General features: G+C 38.3%; 2 protein-coding genes across 2 annotated transcripts; both read right to left on the reverse strand.

The window, feature by feature from the left end:
* Positions 1–247: 247 nt before the first annotated feature.
* oaz1a (ornithine decarboxylase antizyme 1a) lies at positions 248–5,555 on the reverse strand. The gene is given in 6 exon segments (XM_056758918.1): positions 248–857; positions 942–1,027; positions 1,147–1,322; positions 2,827–2,913; positions 2,915–2,960; positions 5,358–5,555. Coding segments are annotated over 6 exon segments (645 nt in total). The 5' UTR covers positions 5,477–5,555; the 3' UTR covers positions 248–726.
* A 2,877-nt stretch (positions 5,556–8,432) lies between these two features.
* Positions 8,433–12,266, reverse strand: amh (anti-Mullerian hormone). The gene is made up of 7 exons (XM_056758880.1): positions 11,883–12,266; positions 11,303–11,626; positions 11,012–11,184; positions 10,613–10,730; positions 9,902–10,040; positions 9,244–9,662; positions 8,433–9,164 (listed from the first exon to the last, which is right to left on the reverse strand). The coding sequence occupies exons 1-7, from the start codon at positions 12,007–12,009 to the stop codon at positions 8,740–8,742; spliced, it is 1,725 nt and encodes a 574-aa protein (XP_056614858.1). The 5' UTR covers positions 12,010–12,266; the 3' UTR covers positions 8,433–8,739.
* Between the last annotated feature and the right edge of the window lie 926 nt (positions 12,267–13,192).

The raw sequence follows: 13,192 nt of genomic DNA on the forward strand, positions 1-13,192 counted from the left end.
TCAACACATGTATTTTTTGTACTTTTTTAAATGTCATTTTATATGAACCATGCATTACTAAATCAAAAAACTACTTGAGTTTGACCATGTCAGGTTTACATATTACCAATACAATACTTATTATGTATTGGTAAATTATGACGAAACACTCTAAGGGGTCTGAAAGGCAATAAAGAAATAAAAAAGAACGATAAGCATTAGAAAACGTGCATTGTGCATACGGACGTCACAAGTACCACAACCAAGGCAGTGTAGGGTGAGAACTTTATTCTGCACACTGTAGCAAACATGCAGACAGATCCAACCGAAGTCATTACTAAAACCTTCAAGATACATGCACACATCAAGAAATGAACCAGCTTAACAAGGATAAAAGAAATCAGCAATGAAAACCACGATTACACATACATCGTTGCTTGGGGAATCTTAGCCATAAATATTATACCCTAAAACAATCATTGCGTGGGAATGGGAGGCGGGGAAATCAGCATAGGAACCAATTACTCGAGTGAAACCCAGTGGTAATGGTTTATAGACTAATGGTCACTGAAAATTTGGTTTAAACTAGTGCAAATACGACTTAAAATACAGCACAATCCTTACAAGTACAACGTAGCAATTAACTAGAAGTCTCAATCTGACACATTCATACGCATTACGTTTCTTTTAATGGTGACCATGTTGAGTGAGATGGTTTTGTTAATAGAATTAAGGATGTGATTGATCTTAATCGTCACTATCGGAGTCTCTTTCAATGCTGTAAGCCATGAAGAAAGCGTCGGGGCGGGTTGGGACGAGGGGATGACCCGGTCTCACAATCTCAAAGCCCATGAAACTGAATGTCCGCAGCAATGATGCTGGAAGGAAGCACAACGCAAAATTACGTTAACATCAGGCAGAACTTGATCATGCAAAAGGCACGATTACAGGAAGAGCCTCACCTCTGTCATCTCGATTCTTGTGGAAGCAGATGAAAATGTGATCAACCTGTAGCTTCTCCTCTGCAAACTCCAGCAAGAGTGAAAAACTATCGAGGAAGAACACGATGACCAATAAGTCGATATTTTCATTTCAAGTTAACCATGAAAAACATTTTTACAAGCTACACAAAAAAAATAATCGTAAAACTGTGTTGATTTGACTAACCTTTCTTTGCTTCCTTCTGGAAGTACACCAGGGGGAATTTCGATGTAAAGATCTGCCCCCTTCAGGGCACCCCTCCAGACTAAGCGCTTGCTCACAGAGCAGCGACGCTCGAAGAGCAAAAAACGTACACGGCTGTTCAACTGTTGGGCTTCCTCAAGAACTAGTAACTGTGCATCCTACAAAGAACAAACAAAGTTTTTTTTTTTTTTTTTACAACTTTCTAATGTACAACAGTTAAAAAAATATATCCAAGAAGAAACGGAACTGTGGAAATGAGACGTTTAAATTATTGTGAAATATGACAAACCCAATCCCTACTGGTAATTGGATTTATATGTAGTAAGGAGATGTTGACCCCTGCTTACAGAGATAGTCTAATAACCTTTGCTTCACAAAGATAGTGTTTATTACAGTAAGCGCCATCAAAAGAAATGTACTGTAGAGTAGAATGAAAACTGTCACAGGATCCAATAAACTTTGGATCATCTGACATTGCCGTACGAGTAAGGGCTGTGGGATTTGGGGAAAAGTTCTCAAGTCAAGTTTCAGATCAATATTGTCAATAGTATGAAGCACAGTATGTGTATAGTTACCCTGCTGAAATAAAACATTACAGATATTCTAATTATTTTCACTAAAACCATTACAAAATTCCTTTTGTAGTGCATTCTGGGCATTAGTCAAATAGGAAATACTGTTGTTCTGTTGGTTCGCAGCTGCCAGATAACATCACATCAATAGAATCCAAATACAAGTGTACACTATTATAGTTTCCATTAAAACAAATATAACTCCCACTATAACCCTTAAAATCCATAAAATGTTCTATGGTGTTGGCGAATTATTACATTTTTAAACAGGTTACATAAGAGGATTTATTCGTTTTGAAGTATTTGGGAAGCAAAAACATGTTGAAAATGTGAAGGATGTTTCATTTCATCCAAGTGAAATTAGCAAAACAGTAAAATAGAATTTACATTTGTTTGAAACGCAGAGCCAGGCATGGGTTGACAGGGTGCGTGCGTGCATCAAGCCTCGTCCATATTGCCAGATGCGCTTGTGGAGACGGACTAAAGTATAAACGAGCATTACGAAACAGGCTGTGTGCGTGTCAAGTTTAAATGGCTTGTCCAGTATGAAACGGAGTGTGAGCACGAGTCAATTTAATACGGCTGTTCTGTGAGACACGCAAAGTGGGGCATAGATACGTGCGAATGTGATATAGGCTGTGTGCGCGGTCTTCTGAATTGGAATTTTCTTTATCATTTATTTGCATAATATGATCGATCAGTCTCTGCAGACGCCATAATCACTCTCGCGCGCGCTCTCTCTCTCTCTCTCTCTCTCACTTTCTGTTTGTTTGTTTTTCTAATGAATGGCATTTATGCCGTCGGCTACAGCAGTGCTGTAGTCACTCAGTTGGTTAGCAAGAATGGCACTCAAAGTGGGCTTGGAACAGTCGCTTTTCCACATCGCAGCCTCTTGCGATTAGCAAATCTCAACTTCTCACATCGCGATTGCAATTCTATTTTGATTATTCACTCAGCCCTAGTATGAGTAAAGCATGTATTTTTGGTTGTACCGCTTCTCGTTTTAAAACATAGGCATTGTGTTCTGTAGACAGATGATTTGCATGTCTCATTTCAAATACAGAAACAGGAGTAAAAACTATGTACTTACAGAATAGAATAGCTTGGCGGAAAGACTGTGATCCCTTTGATCATTCCCTCGCCCACCTGGGATCTTCAGGGGTGGGTGAGGGACATCAGGAACACCACCGAGGCCCTGGACACGGGTTACTGCAGCGATGGGAACTGCAACACAAACGCATTACTAACCTGACTGGATACGCCACAAGAAACCGACAATGACATTTAAAGTGGCGTTCAAATTAGTGGATTTCTTTGAATAAAAAAACAAGCAGAATTTCAATAAACAATGCTATTGGTGCAAATAGGTCATTTTAAAACTGAATATTCAGTCAGTATATTGTTTTTCCAGTTTTCCACCTGCAAATTTGTAATAGATAACAGTAGGGATGCACGATAAATTATCGCCCATATCTGTTCATTTTTAATGTTATCGGCTGATAATAAAAGGCGGCCAATAAATCATAAATAATATCCTCTATTTTAACTGTGAACAGCGTGCACCTGAAAAAAATTAACCATAGTACAGTACTGTCGTGATCATTCACTTACTGCTATATCCAAATGTTGTTCATATATATATAGATGTAGTATTTATGAATGAGTAAATTTAAGGAACAAAAGCATATTGTTTGAATCGCTGCTGTCTGAATGCTAACTTGAGTCCTGTTTGATATGTGACTAAAGAAAATTTGTTTGGGTTGCTCTGTAAGTACATCTGTAAATTATTTATTAAATTAAAAATATTCGAGAAAATGCAGATGTTAAAGAATTGTTAACTATATTAACGTAGGCTTGGTACATGATTTCCAGGGAAAATCAGTCGATGTTCTCAAATAAAAGCAATTGAGCACCTTTGTTTCGGTTTTAGGGAATTTTATATTAATATTTAGATGCCGTGTATTGGCCAATTTATAGGTTCTCGGCTTCCAATCTTAAAGAATCAACGATTATCGACCAAAATCTGCATATCGATGCAATGCTAGGTAATAGACTAGCTACACCTAAAAACCTTCCAGTTTAGTTTTTCACTTTTCAATGCAGTGCAGGTGACAAGGCACGGTTGTCTTATTTCATTCCAATGATTTACCCCAAGTAGCACAACAAGAAACCGCACTTCATTTTGTGACGTGTTAAGCAATGCCCACGACTAATCCTTTAAGGCTGGCGACAACACACCACTGCATTTAAGAAGGATGCATTACAGCAGCTTACATCACGTGGGAAGGGTGAACCTTCAGTTACACAACAGCTAGATCCAGATGAATGAGCGCTCATGTACATGAATCACTTTAGTTTAATGAGTAAAGGTGGTTTTTGCAGGAAGCCTGATGAAAGCTTTTCGAAATGTGTCAAATATAACAACCAAACAATCCACCCATTGGTGACACATCTGTACTGTTACAGACAATGAGGGGGCAAATGTTGGTAAGCAACTTCCTCCTGCAAAATAGCTACGAGGTTGTACATTACAGACACCTACCTAGTGTGCAAGTTATGACATGACACAATTCAAACAGGCAAATCATATTTTCAGCAGTTTTGACCAATACGGTTGCTTTTAACATTTAGAAAAACGTAAGCTTGCATACAATCAAACCAAGCATATAGTTAACCTGATAAAAATGAACAGTTTAAAAAACAAATATTATAGACAAAAATAGGTGCACTAGTAAACAACTAATCGATAACATTTCCTAGATTTTGTTGTTTATTGATTGTAATCAAATGATTAACCATCATGGTAATTCGTACAGCAGAGCTATGACGCACGAGACAAACAAGTGGGGGATGGGCGAGGCGACGTGCTAGCCATTAGCATTTTACCTCGCCTACGATTAATATATACATTTAACCCGATGCAACTAAAGGAAACGCGAATAATATTCGAACAATATGTCAATGGCAAGTGCCATAACATGATATTAAATAAATACATACAGTAGCACCATCGCGATTCCCTGAACTGACTTAAATCAGAATGTTAATAAACCATTTAACGTTAGCTAAAACCGATCCGTCAATCACGTGGAGCTAAACCATATAAATAAATCACTCATTAATACTCATGCGACTTTATAAAATAAGAAATCACGTATATAGGTTACGTTATGCGTCTTAAAGTGCGACGATTATTTCTTAAGACAGCCATAGAGCAACAGTCTTAAACTAACACTTGCCGTTATGGCAGTTGGAATTGACCGATTATAACCAATTGTTTCTAGCCTCGCGACAAAACGGTTACCTTGACACTCGCCTGTCAATCATTCTTAAAGACGAATGATTGACAACATTAATTGCTGATCGATGCTAGCTCGCTTGATACCGAATTTATAATATTTCTCGGAAAAGAAAAGCCTTACGTCACTCTAGGATTTCATTCAACGTCTTTCGGTCAGATTCTTAACACACACCCACGACAAATAAATCAGGGCGATATTAATTTCACTGCATTTTAACCTAATCTACATGCGATAGTTTAGCATAGGCTTCACTGCTCAAACAAGGCCTCGAGCGATCTAGCTAGCTAGCCCAAACTCTAGCATAAAAGTCTCACGTTACCTTCCACTCTCGGGTTTATTACGGGTCAGGTCGATCGCTGGCATTTTGGATATATTACTCTCTTTTTCTCTGACAAAACAGTGGCTATTCAGGATCGTCTGGAGGTTGGATTTAACCATCCGGCCAATGTCAAAGCTCGATTTCTTCTCTTGCCGTGCTCCGTCTGTTGTGAGCTGCCCGTAGGCCCGCTTTATTTATACTCGGAACGTGAGCGCGCGAGAGTGGGCGCGTCTTCTGCGGGACGTCATGTTTTCTAACGCGCAAACAAATTGTATTAGAGGAAATATAAAATTGAATGCAAAAATTAATGATTAAGCTACAAAAAAAACAACATGATTTTTTTTGTAGTGTCTGATTGGGATAAATAAAATATAAACATTTAATGGAGTTACATAACCTATATATTATAACACACATGTCTTACTGTTAGCTTACTCTCAACATAATCACTAATACAAGATCGTATATAAAGATTTCTTAAATGTTCAAACAAATACAGATGTAATGTATATGACACATATACAGTTTATACATATATAAAAAATATATATATACACACACACTATCTTAATATTTACTTTTTATATATATATATATATATATATACATATATATATACATACATATTTAAACATACATATATATATATATATTTAAAGTAAATATTAAGATATTCACATGACATCCATAATAAAATAAAATAAAAGTAGCAATGACATGATTTGCTGATATAGTTTGCATTTCTATGATAACAAATAACATTCATAAACAACCATGAACTGAAGACTGAATATAGGCCATGTAAATTCAAGCGCTTTTATTTATAATAATCGAGTCTCAGCTGTGCCCGTCCGTCAAAACTCTGAAGAACTTGAGACACTGTATGACACATTGGCTTTAAAACCACGTACTCCTTGAGCACCCCCTGGTTTCTACTAGTCCACTTTTGCCCGGTAAGAGCTGCGTTTCTAACTTCAACTATTGCCAATTTAGTTATTTTGGTTTATCTTTGGCTTTATGTACAGTACTTTATCAGTACTTTACTAGAATGAATGTAGGCTACAGTCAGACACTTGTTAAGTTCAAGGACTTCTGTACTTTCATCTACACAGTTTGTGTAGACGGCCACAAACCCCATTTCAGCTTTTTATGCTATACATTCTGTTCGATTTTCAGGAATTTTTGCCAATTTTCATACAAAATTAGCTTGTTTAGTTTTAATTAACAGCTAATATTTATTGCATGTTTTTAGTGTAAAGTTGTTACATACAGATCTTTGTTCTATTTTTCAAGTCTCCAGAAAGGATCACTAAACAAGTATGTACAGTGTGATATATTAGCGTTACACCAAAATTGCATGGATATGGACTTGTGTGCACTATATGTATAATGCATTATTATTGTGCTATGTACAGGATAACGCTTATAGTAACACTTAATCATTCTGACCCAACAGTGAAATATCGTCGCATATTTCCTGTGGAATCCTTGAGTAAGGTGGCGAATCCATGGAAAGGCGTCACTTTAAATCGGTGTATAATTGTGGCAATGATCGTCGTGGCGGTCAGCTCAGGGGTTGAGAAAGTACAAGGTGAATTCTTAAATGTGAGTTATGCAATAAATATGTGTATCAGTGTATTATACGTCCAGATATTACATTCAGAAGGTCGTTATTGCAAAATAACATGATGATATTTTAACCTGTAGTAGTTTATTTTGTGATAATGACCAATTGGCTTTACATTATCAAATGGCAAATAAATGAACATATTGGTGTGAATTAAAAATATTTTACTGTGAGGAGTAATATAAGAAACTGGAGTAGCTTTTAGTTGTTGATATACAAACATGTTCTACAGTGGTATTCTGGTATTGACCAATCAGAATCAAGTATTCCAGAAGGCCATGTAATAAGTATTTACAGTATCTTACTGTGCAACAGAGGTACTAGAGCCATACTTTGAAGAGACGGAAGAACCTGGATCAGAGCTTCAAGCTGGAGATCTTTCAGAGGTAGGGCTTAAGGTTTTTTGTTTAAACAATATTTATGCAGTTTATAATTTTTCTCTTTTCTACAGTCTGATTCATGGTGGGACACCTTTGCTTTCTGGAACTGGGGATCTGAGGATAAAATGGATGAGTTTAGAAAGAAAAGAGCAGGGAAGCAAAGGCAGTCTGGAGAGAACGTTGGACCACGGAAGATCCGTAACAAAGAAATGGACAAAGGATTATTGAAAAAGAAGGAATAGTGTGAAATATAACACGAACAGTGCTATGAAAGCAAAACGTGACAATTTAAAAAAATGTACTCTGTTCTGAAATGTGAACTAAAACTGAAAATATTCTTTCATCCTGTTTTAAAGGTGTCATGAACTGGTCTTTTTTATTGGTTTATACTGTTGTCTGAGGTCTACTTTTGAGGTCTTACATTCAAAAACATCACAATCAATAAGTAATAGGCTATTTTCTACCTAGGTATGGAGGCCGATTCGACAAATGCTCGGTGTTAATAGGCGTGGCGCATTGAAGACATGGAAGTAAACGCCCACTACTATGATTGGATTACAGTTTTCCTAATAAACTTAGTTGGAGCCTTCTGTGAATTTGTTTAGACACGTAACGTTAGCTTACACATTATCAGGACATATCAAGCGATCTCTAAAAAAGTGACGCATCATGCAGATATTTTTACTCACATTAAATTGCCGCCTATTCCTTTCGGATCTAATATTGACGGCACATCGCTGCTTTTTAATCTGGTCTCTCCGCAAATGCAGCGTCGACCTGGGCCTTGATCACAAAGGATTCCGTGGTGAAATGGAGCGAACAAACGCTCAATGTTGTACTCACGTGAGCTGGAGAAAAATCCTAATCCTGGGGTTAATAAAAGTTGTAATTTCAATAACAACCGCGTTTTCAGTTCTAACATTTACAGGATGCTCGGTTGTATAAAAATTCCTCTTACAAAACATTAACGGTTCAAAGTGATGTCTTAATTCATGACACCTTTAATGTTTTAGATGTTTTAAAAAAATCACTGTGAGTATGTTTATATTCATTGAGACAGATAAAACATCCTTTATATATATACTTTATTCAAACACAGCCAAACATTTTGAATACATTTAGCGAATCGTTTCATACAGTTAAAATTATTTTTGACTTTAATTATTTTTTAAATTGCATTTTCTCTCAAATTACCTCCATCACACCTCAAATGACAGCGGATGTTGCACGCCTGGACATGTACTTGTCATGCATTCGCATCAGTTTTGCATCTAGAAAAATAGAAGACCACTGTTGGGTATTTACAGGCAAAAATAAACGCAGCTCTGTGAAATTTCACTTTTGCGTTGCAATATATCAACACGCACAATGGCTGTCAACGACACTCGCACTTGGTCGCCACCACCTTGGGCTTGAAGGACGTGACGGTGGCCTTGCTCTCCAGCTCAATCACGCAAAGGTCGTCGTATTCCACTGGCACGCAGCACGGAGAGCGGTTGACGGGGTGGCCGCTCTGGATGTGGCTGTTCAAGAGGACGACGTGGTTGTTGCTGGTGGTGCTTAGAGGGAAACTGCAGGATCCTTCGCAGTTATTGATCTTGGCCACGGAGGGTTCGAGGGTGTACTTCCTCAGGGATACGATCAAGGACTGAAGCCGACACTGTTGGGATGTCGCCTGGCTGTCTTCGTCCGCTCTGGCGGCCCTTTGGCCCCGTTCCACCTCCAAGATGCTGAGTACCGTCTGGAGCGCTTTCAGCAGCAAAACGGACCTGTATTGGGCTTCTTTGTGCTCTATCGTGACTAAAAATGAACCTCTATTAAACTCAAACGTCAACTTATAGCGATGCTTCTGCATAAGATCTAAAAGTGCAGTACTAACCTGCTTCTTCATTCGTTCCTTCTGGAGGAAGGGCACTCATTTCAATTAGTCGCTGAAGCCTGTAAATCACCTTATGCGCCGCCTCCTCCTTCTTCACCTGAGCAATGGCTTCATCCAGTCTCAGTCTGAGCACAAAAAGCAGAGGACTCTCCAGGTTCAGCTCCACACGGTGAGTCTGGAGTCTTTGCTGGTGCGGTGGGAACACAAATAAAGTCTGAGTGGATGAATTCACCAGGCCTGAAAGAAGGAACTGCGGGGATGACTTTCCAAGGGTCAAAGATGGTAGAGAGTTAAGTGCGTATAAAGAGCTTGTGCTCTCCTCTTCCTGAGACTCTGGCGCATTCTTCTGAGGAAGAACGTCCTTCAAGAACTTCTGCAGCTCGCACAGGAAAAGAAAGGTTTTGGAAGGAGGAAGAGGACTGGAACACAAAGGTTGACACAAACCAAACAAAAGGTCAAATCAGGTGCTCTGCATAAAGAATGGGGTACACGGTGTGCTTCATATTTTGGCAAGCGTAGTCATCTGGACTTCCCATGGCATGCATACAGAAAAATCGCATGGTGTTTACAGGATACACAAGGCATTTTTCAGCTGTCTTTATCACTTAATACATATTTAAAGTCAGAGTTTAAAGCCTGCACAAAATGCATCACTTACCTGGGGTATTTAAAAGGAGAAGCACTTTCACTTTGGCCTTTCTCAGCGAGGAAAAGCAACGTCGGCTTCATTGTGATATTGCTGTCGTTCACCTTCCTCATCAAGATTTCCTGAAGATCAGACAGACTGAGTTTCTTCCCTAAGATGAAAAGGACACTTGTGACGTCTCATTTTAGGAGTGAAAACTAACAAAATATGTTTGAGAAAGTTTTTTTTATACCACTGTATTTATAACGTTTTAGACCAACCAATGATAGTTTGTGATAACATGCTCTTTTAACGTTACCAAAAGAACGTTTTGATAAACAAGGAAATATGTTCTGAAAACGTTTTTCTAACATTGCTGTTAAGTTACAAATGTTTTTAAACAGCCTACTATAAATGTAAAAATTAAATTTTTATACTAATGTTTTTAAAACCTTTTAGACCAATCAAAGATAAATAACGTTGATAAAATGCTATTCTAACGTTACTGAAATAACATTTTGAAATATGTTCTAAGAATGTTTTTCTTACATTGTTGTTAAGTTACAAATCGTCAATGTAACAAACTATCAATGTAAGAATAATGTTTCTATAGCGATGTTTTTATAACGTTTTAGACCAATCAAATATAAATGCTCTTTTAACGTTACTGAAAAAACTTTAGGAGAACTTTTAGAGAATCTTAACTAAAGTTCTGAGAATGTTCGGTGTTAGATGGTGTCTCACCATGTACAGCTTTCAGTGTATCAACTTTAACTCTCAGCTTTAGGTGAGTATGTGAATGACTCTCCCTTTGTCTTCCTGTAAGGACGAGGAAACGCGTGCTCTCTGAAATGCAAACCGTCTGAAAGAGAGACATCATAAGGTGCATCATTAACTTTGGGGAAACATATTAACAGGTTGCTGTCATGGACGTCAACATTTCACCTAAAAGTCAATATTACACTATAAATAAAACAAATCATAAAGCAACCCAACTTTTCATGACACGGGGGCAACTGCGTTACTTCACTATCACATTTTCTACAGCAAATCCTTCATATTATCTTTCGAATATACAGTTTAATATAAATGGTATTTACAACACTAACTAGTAAAACAGCCTATAAAAAAAAATCATTTAACCTGCGTATTTGGATGCAGGAAATGACTGTTGAACACTATAGTCAAGTCGTCTGCCTCAATGGATCCCACGTTAAACAGGAGCATCAAAGAGAAGGGGCTGGTAGGATGGATAAACCTCGGGAACTTGAGGGCCAAAATGATCTCTTCTTCCTTCTCAGCCTCCCAGACATCAACTATAACGTCCACAAAACTCAAATTATATCTGTAAACTATTATGATAACTAACTAACAGAAATGAATACCAAAGATAAACTACAAAACAGAAATTCAGAGAGTGCAAAAATAATGTACCCTCTGTAGCCTGGACACCCTTAATGCCATTTTGCTGTTGCCGCACTCTCTCGGTTAGTTGTGTCAATGCAGTAACCTGCAAATCACGAATTGCATCATGTTGCGAACATATTCCGAATCGCTGTAACTCCGTACTCCCCAGTTCACTGCCGTGATTCAGGGCAGACAGGAAGTCATCCACGGCATCATAACTAGCTGTTTGCTTGTCATGACATAGGACCTCTTCAGTGGCATGAGCTGAATGGGCAGGTGGGTCAATCGGGTGTTCAGCGACAATTTTGGGCAAATGCGCTGCATGTCTGACATCACCCTCCTCATCGTGTCCTGTTAGTCAAAAAGCCATTTTAGGGTGTGTGAACCAACCAAAACATTCCATTTTAGGAGTTCTCTAGAGGGCTGCCTGCATAGCAGCCAATGAAAAAATAACAAAAAATTTAATTTCTTTAAATTCCAGAAACAACATTCATGTAAAAATAAAGATTTTTTTTCTACTATTTTACTATCAAATATCAAAATGACTTGCGATTGAAATCTTAAAAAGAATTGGGACGCAGATTAAAAACCACTGGAGGTCACTGACCTGACGGCGTCATCACCTGGACGACGTCTTGCTCCGCATGTCCCACTGTGGCACTATATGACCCAGTCAAACCCAGTAAAAGCATCAGGCAAATTCTTGCCTGCACGAGCATCTTCTCTGATTCCATCGCTGTAAAGTCCAGCACTTGTTTTGGGGCGGGTCAGTTTAGGCGATGAGTTTTATACACACCTCCCAGTGTCCCGACAGTACCCAAGATTCCACGAAAGCTTGTCCTTGGAGTAACAGCAGGTATTCGAGGCATGCGGTTGGACGTGTGAATGTAGATGGACGGTGAATGGATATTGCATGCCTATGAGGTTTGATAAGATGAGGGGGAGCTCGCAGGGACAACAGGATACTGTGTAGAATCCCGGACGCACAGCTGCGGTGTGTGTGTGATAACGGTTTTGAGACTCCTTGTTGGTAAATTGCAACAAAGTTTTATTCTTTTTTTAGATCATCTCCCGCTTTGTTTTGTTCCCATGGGATGGAGTTAGAGTTTTTAGAATGTGTCCTTGCGTCTGTTGAGTGACATCCTTATTCTCATTCGAAGACGTCGGTTTTGCAGGCCTTGGATGTGGAGCACACCAAAACTAAAAATGTTTTATCATCATTTATCATCAGTTTTGCCATCAGTTTTTCCCCCTCGTGTCATACAAATCCTATATGTGACTGTTTCTTCTGTGGAACATTCAAGAAGATATTTTGAGAAATGTTTCAGTGGTTTTGTCAGTATACAATGAAGTCAATGGGGGGGGCCATGTTGGTTGGTTACCAGCATTCTTAAAATGTCTTCTTTTGTGTGTTGCAGAAGAAAGAAACTCATATAGATTTGGAATCCGAGGTGGTCTACTACATTAAGCCCTGTACATTACATACCATTTACAAAATGAAATCCTGTTTTCGTGCACGTGTATGCAACTGTCGAGCTACCCGTTGGTGAAATTCCTCTTTTTAGAAGACACACAGCTGCTGTTTTTAAGACTTTCAAGGTCCCTCGAACACTAGGCGTTTCATCAGACCTAAGAGATAAGGCTAGGATCTATGGCCTAAAGGAATGGCTGAGAACTGGCATAAAAAACACAGGACGCAACGCTAGATAGTTTACCATAACTGGAATTCGAAATGAGAAAAAGGCATCTCATATCAGGCATCTTCTTTTTTTAATAGAACTTAAGTATTTTGTATGGGTCCCTTATTCTAGAAAATACATATAAATGGGTTATCATAGCTATTTTATTATAGATTTCCAACTATTATATAGCTGTAGTCCACTATAGTAGATGGACATCATTTGGTTTTGCCAAATA

Source organism: Triplophysa dalaica, chromosome 10 (assembly GCF_015846415.1).
Source record: "Triplophysa dalaica isolate WHDGS20190420 chromosome 10, ASM1584641v1, whole genome shotgun sequence".
Taxonomy (NCBI): domain Eukaryota; kingdom Metazoa; phylum Chordata; class Actinopteri; order Cypriniformes; family Nemacheilidae; genus Triplophysa; species Triplophysa dalaica.

Excerpts from the sequence above, each read along its gene's own strand:
- amh (XM_056758880.1), bottom strand. The coding sequence starts at position 12,009 with ATGGAATCAGAGAAGATGCTCGTGCAGGCAAGAATTTGCCTGATGCTT. Across the intron at positions 11,627-11,882 it reads CCAGGTGATGACGCCGTCAG|GACACGATGAGGAGGGTGAT; the intron begins GTCAGTGACCTC and ends TTTGACTAACAG. Across the intron at positions 9,165-9,243 it reads AGGAACGAATGAAGAAGCAG|TCACGATAGAGCACAAAGAA; the intron begins GTTAGTACTGCA and ends GTTCATTTTTAG.